Source organism: Dama dama, chromosome 22 (genome assembly GCF_033118175.1).
Source record: "Dama dama isolate Ldn47 chromosome 22, ASM3311817v1, whole genome shotgun sequence".
Lineage (NCBI taxonomy): Eukaryota > Metazoa > Chordata > Mammalia > Artiodactyla > Cervidae > Dama > Dama dama.
The window spans coordinates 58,292,410-58,297,175 of NC_083702.1; the positions used below are offsets into that span (position 1 = coordinate 58,292,410).

At 44.8% G+C, this 4,766-nt stretch overlaps 1 protein-coding gene and 1 pseudogene across 1 annotated transcript; both read left to right on the forward strand.

Annotated features, from left to right (window-relative positions):
- Positions 1-1,090: 1,090 nt before the first annotated feature.
- On the forward strand, positions 1,091-1,644 carry LOC133043366 (serine/arginine-rich splicing factor 6-like; annotated as a pseudogene).
- On the forward strand, positions 1,632-2,884 carry LOC133043132 (serine/arginine-rich splicing factor 6-like; the record flags this gene model as incomplete). Its single annotated transcript, XM_061123987.1, has 1 exon — positions 1,632-2,884. A coding segment is annotated over one exon (777 nt), but the record flags the coding sequence as incomplete, so codon positions are not given.
- Positions 2,885-4,766: the final 1,882 nt, after the last annotated feature.

Here is a 4,766-nt window from a genome sequence, read left to right on the forward strand (position 1 = left end):
CGCAAAGAGTCGGATATGACTGAGCAACTAACACTTTCATTTCACTTTCACCATCCCTGATAGGTGGTTATCTTCAATGTGAAGATGAGAAATCTGAATCTCAAAAGGTTAAATGCTTTGTCGAGGTGTTGAACCTAAATCACTTCAGTTGTGTCTGACTCTGTGCAACGCTATGGAGCCCACCAAGCTCCTCTGTCCATGGGATTCTCCAGGCAAGAATACTGGGGTGGGTGCCCATGCCCTCCTCCAGGGGGTCTTCCCGACCCAGGGATCAAACATCTCTTAAGTCTCTTGCATTGGAAGGTTCTTTGCTACTAGTGCCTCCTGACTCTAAATCTACTGCTCATTTCTACTATTCTATTTGTTCCCCTAGTTTGAGGAATGTGGACCTCTCAGAGGCCACGGCATGCTTGCAAAAGAATACACCAGCACATGCTATAATCACTAGCAATGCAAACTCTGTGACAGCAGACGGTTTCCAAGAGGTTAAGAGCTGGAGCTCTGGACCCAGGCCATTGGATTCAAATCCCAGTTTCTCTATTAGCTAGATGTGTGACTTAGTGTAAGCGCCTTAACCTCTCTCTGCCCTAGTTTACTCATCTTAAAACTTTTATATTAATATGTAATATTTATAATAACACGGATAGCATCTACACCATAGTGTTTTGGGAATAAATTCATGAATACACATAATACCTGTCACATAATGCTTAACACAACGATTACAGAGAAAGTACTCAATATATACAAATTGTAATTATTATTTACCACTGAATTATTCAGCATCTAGATTAGTGCCTGACACCTAGTACACCCTTCAATTACTTGTTGGATGAATTATGTAAATAAGTATTTTAACAGAAGATTCCAAAGATAATATTGTGAAGAGGGAACTCTTAAAACATTTTTACTTTAAAAAGTAAAAATATATCTCCATGTGACAGGGACATCTCACCTTGAATTTACATTTCTAGATGCTCTAAAAGATTTAGAAAAGGTGTGTGGCTGGACTCGGCCGCCGCTGCGGTGTGAGTTGCGTGTCCGGGCTCTCGCTGTCACCGCACCCGCACCGCGGCTACTGCCGTGCGGGCCGCCATTCGACCGCCAGCCCTCGGGCCCCTTGCCCGCTGCGGACATGCCGCACGTCTACACAGGACGCCTGAGCTACAACGTCAGGGAGAAGGACATCCAGCGCTTTTTCAGTGGCTACGGCCGCCTTCTCGAAATAGACCTTAAAAATGGGTAGGGCTTCGTGGAGTTCGAGGACTCCCGCGACGCCGACGACGCCGTTTACGAGCTGAACGGCAAGGAGCACGCCCGCGGCCCGCGCCGGGATCGCGACGGCTACAGCTACGGAAGCCGCATGACCAATGGGGCTGAGGCTGTGTCCACTGAGGCTAAGACGACTGCCTTTCCGCATTGGCCTTGGCTTTTCCATACCTTGTGTGACCCTTGCCCTATGACCCTTTGGCTGACCTTACCGGAAGCCATGACGACAGTAGCCTTTTGCCGTTAGACGCAGGGTGATGGTGAGGATTCCAAGGGTTAGACAAAACTGGTTAATCTGAACTAGGTGACTGTTACCTTGCGTGTTTTGTGGCCAAACCACCACCAAAAACCTCACACTGTGATGTGGTGGAGGTGGATACAGCAGTCGGAGAACCTCTGGGAGAGACAAATATGGACCACCTGTACGCACAGAATTCAGACTTATTGTAGAAAATCTTTCTGGTCGTTGCAGTTGGCAAGATTTAAAGGATTTCATGAGACAAGCAGGTGAAGTAACCTATGCAGATGCTCACAAAGAACGCACCAATGAAGGTGTCATTGAGTTTCGCTCCTACTCTGACATGAAGCGTGCTTCGGATAAACTGGACGGTACAGAACTCAATGGGAGAAATATTAGACTCATTGAAGATAAGCCACGAACAAGCCATAGGCGGTCTTATTCTGGAAGCAGATCTAGGTCACGATCTAGAAGACGGTCACGATCTAGAAGTCGTAGGAGCAGCCGCAGTAGATCTCGAAGTATCTCAAAAAGTCGCTCCCGGTCCAGGTCTCGGAGCAAAGGTCGGTCACGGTCTCGTTCCAAAGGCAGGAAATCTAGATCAAAAAGCAAATCTAAACCCAAGTCCGATCGGGGCTCCCGTTCGCGCTCTCGGAGCAGATCGAAGGATGAGTATGAGAAATCTCGAAGCAGGTCTCGTTCTCGATCTCGTTCTCCCCAAGAAAATGGAAAAGGTGATATAAAGTCCAAATCTAGATCAAGGAGCCAATCCCGTTCCAATTCACCCCTACCTGCTCCACCCTCAAAGGCCCGTTCTGTGTCCCCTACACCAAAAAGAGCTTCAAGATCCCATTCTCGTTCAAAGTCAAGGTCACGATCCAGATCAAGTTCCAGAGATTAACCCAGAACTCTCCATTCTTTGCACACTATTACAGAACACTTTCCTACTTGCTTAGTCAGTTACTCTTTCATGTTTCTACTTGGCCTCTTCTGCAAGAAGAAACCTCCTAAATCGGGCACACAGAAATTGGATTTGTAGCCAAATTTGATGAAAAAGATGAGGTTCTAAAGAAATGGCATGAAGTCAAATATCCTCTCCCTTCTTTGTAGAATTAAGATAACTTTAATTTTATAGCTTTTGAGCTAAAATAACTTTTGTAAAGATTAAGCTCATTTAGATTTTTTTTTTTAAGTATTTCAGCAGGATCTGCTGGAGGGGTTTTGTTATTGTTATATTTGTTTGCTTAATTTTAAATTAACCGTTTCAGGCTTTGAATACTTAAGGCTTTAGAGGGAGAACCCAATTTTCAATTATGTTGGCTTTTTATAAAGCTTGAGTTATGTAAGATTTCAATAAAAGTTTGCTACCAAAAAAAAAAAAAAAGATTTAGAAAAATTGATTTTGAATCACTTTGGCTTTTAAATATAATTTCACATCAGTGGTTAGCACAATTGGATGGCATACAATAGACAGTCACTACACACTTGTTACTGATGATAAATACAATAATTTGGGCAAGAACAGAGGAGAGGAGAGGATCACAGTTTCTAGAAATTAATATTTGCAAAGACTTGGTGACAAGACCTCGGAGGGCTGGTCTTCACACTACTGATACTGCTTAAAGGTTTCTTGTTGAGCATCAGTCCTTGTATGAGTAGAGGTGAACTTTATTCCGAGAACGGAATTCCAGAGACTTTTTCCTCCTTTCCTAGACCCAGGACTTCTGCTTTTCTGCAGTAATTTGAAAATCAGGAGAGTGAAAGTCGAGGTGGTTCTCCCCAGGTGAGCTGTACGAGGCTGGGCGTGCAGGGTGTCTGACAGCACTGGGCGTTCATCTGCCCAGAAAGCTCTTAGCTTGCAGCTTCTGTGATTCAGAGGAGATGAGAACTGTGGGCAGCCAGCCATCAGAGGTGCACAGTGCCCAGCAGCAGGCTGAGAGCATGCAAGCAACTTTTCTAACCTCAAGACTTACTGGTGCTCAGGGAGGTTTTGTTCTAGGGAATGCTATTTCTCTTTACAGTCAACCCCACATCTCTTATTAGACACCTTTGACTTTCATGAGTTATTTAGAAAATCACATTCTCAGAGTCATCAGAAGTTGCTCCTTCTAGGATGGATTTTACTCTCCCTCTCTCCCCCAACGGGAATTTTCCCTGAGACAGGTTTGCAAAAGAAAAAAAAAAAAAAAAAAAAACACTCTTAGAGCCTTTTCAACACACGGAGGACTGTTCACAAGGCACAATTGTTTGTCTTCAACTTGGAATTCATCTCCATTGAGCCAGGAACAAAATCAAGGCGACAGAGGCTTTAAAATTCCGACAGGAAGTTCTGCCCTTTTGACCTGGGAAACCAAGAGGAAGGTGAGGAGGAAGACGATAAAGAAGAATCCCAGGGGCGTCTGATATCTGTGCCTCATATATACCTTCCATGTTTTGCCAACAAAAATTCTTAAGGAAGAGGAGTTCTTTTTAAAGACTGCTGATGAACACCCTGTGATCCAGAAGACACCCCCCTAGGTCTGATCCAGGCAGGCTTCTGGTCATAAAATCCTTTTTCGCAGACACAACTAAGGCAAGTAGCTGGAGGAGAGAGAGAGGGTGGGGGAGGCAACTTTGAAAGTTGTGTCCTGCACCTTCCAAAGGAGATGTCCTTTCCACACTCACATCCTTTGCTTCCTACCTATTTTCTCCCCCTTCCACCCACATGTTCACACCTTTCCCCTTCCTTCCGGTGTGGCTGCGCCTGCCCCTGGCCTATTTCTGGCTCGCTCCTGCAATTCTTGTTGCTTCCTTCCTCCTTCCTCTGCGCTCCCTCAGCCATCGCTCCCAAATCATTTCTCTTTTTAAACCCACATTTGTCCCACTTCTTTCATTTCTACCATTTATTCTTAGGATTTTCTACCAAAGCACCTTCTCCCCATGGGTAGTATCAGTGGCTACTTTACAAAACTGTGGTTTAGCCGACGCTGAGGGTCATACTTCTAGGTAAATGCTTCTAACTAAGCTAAAACTAAATTCATCACGACCACCCCAAATTCCTCTCACTCCCACTTACAACTTCTCTGGCCTTCTTTTTCCTCATCTGCCTGGATCCACCCAGACTAGATTCCCTCCCTCTCTTCTTCCCCCCAAGACCTATTGATATCACTGTAAGGTCTTGCCAATGTTTTTTCTCTCTGTTCCCACTGCCTTAGTTCAAGACTTCACCTGAACTGTTTTCATCCTTCCTAATCCTGTGCTAGTACCTTCCTCTCGTTTC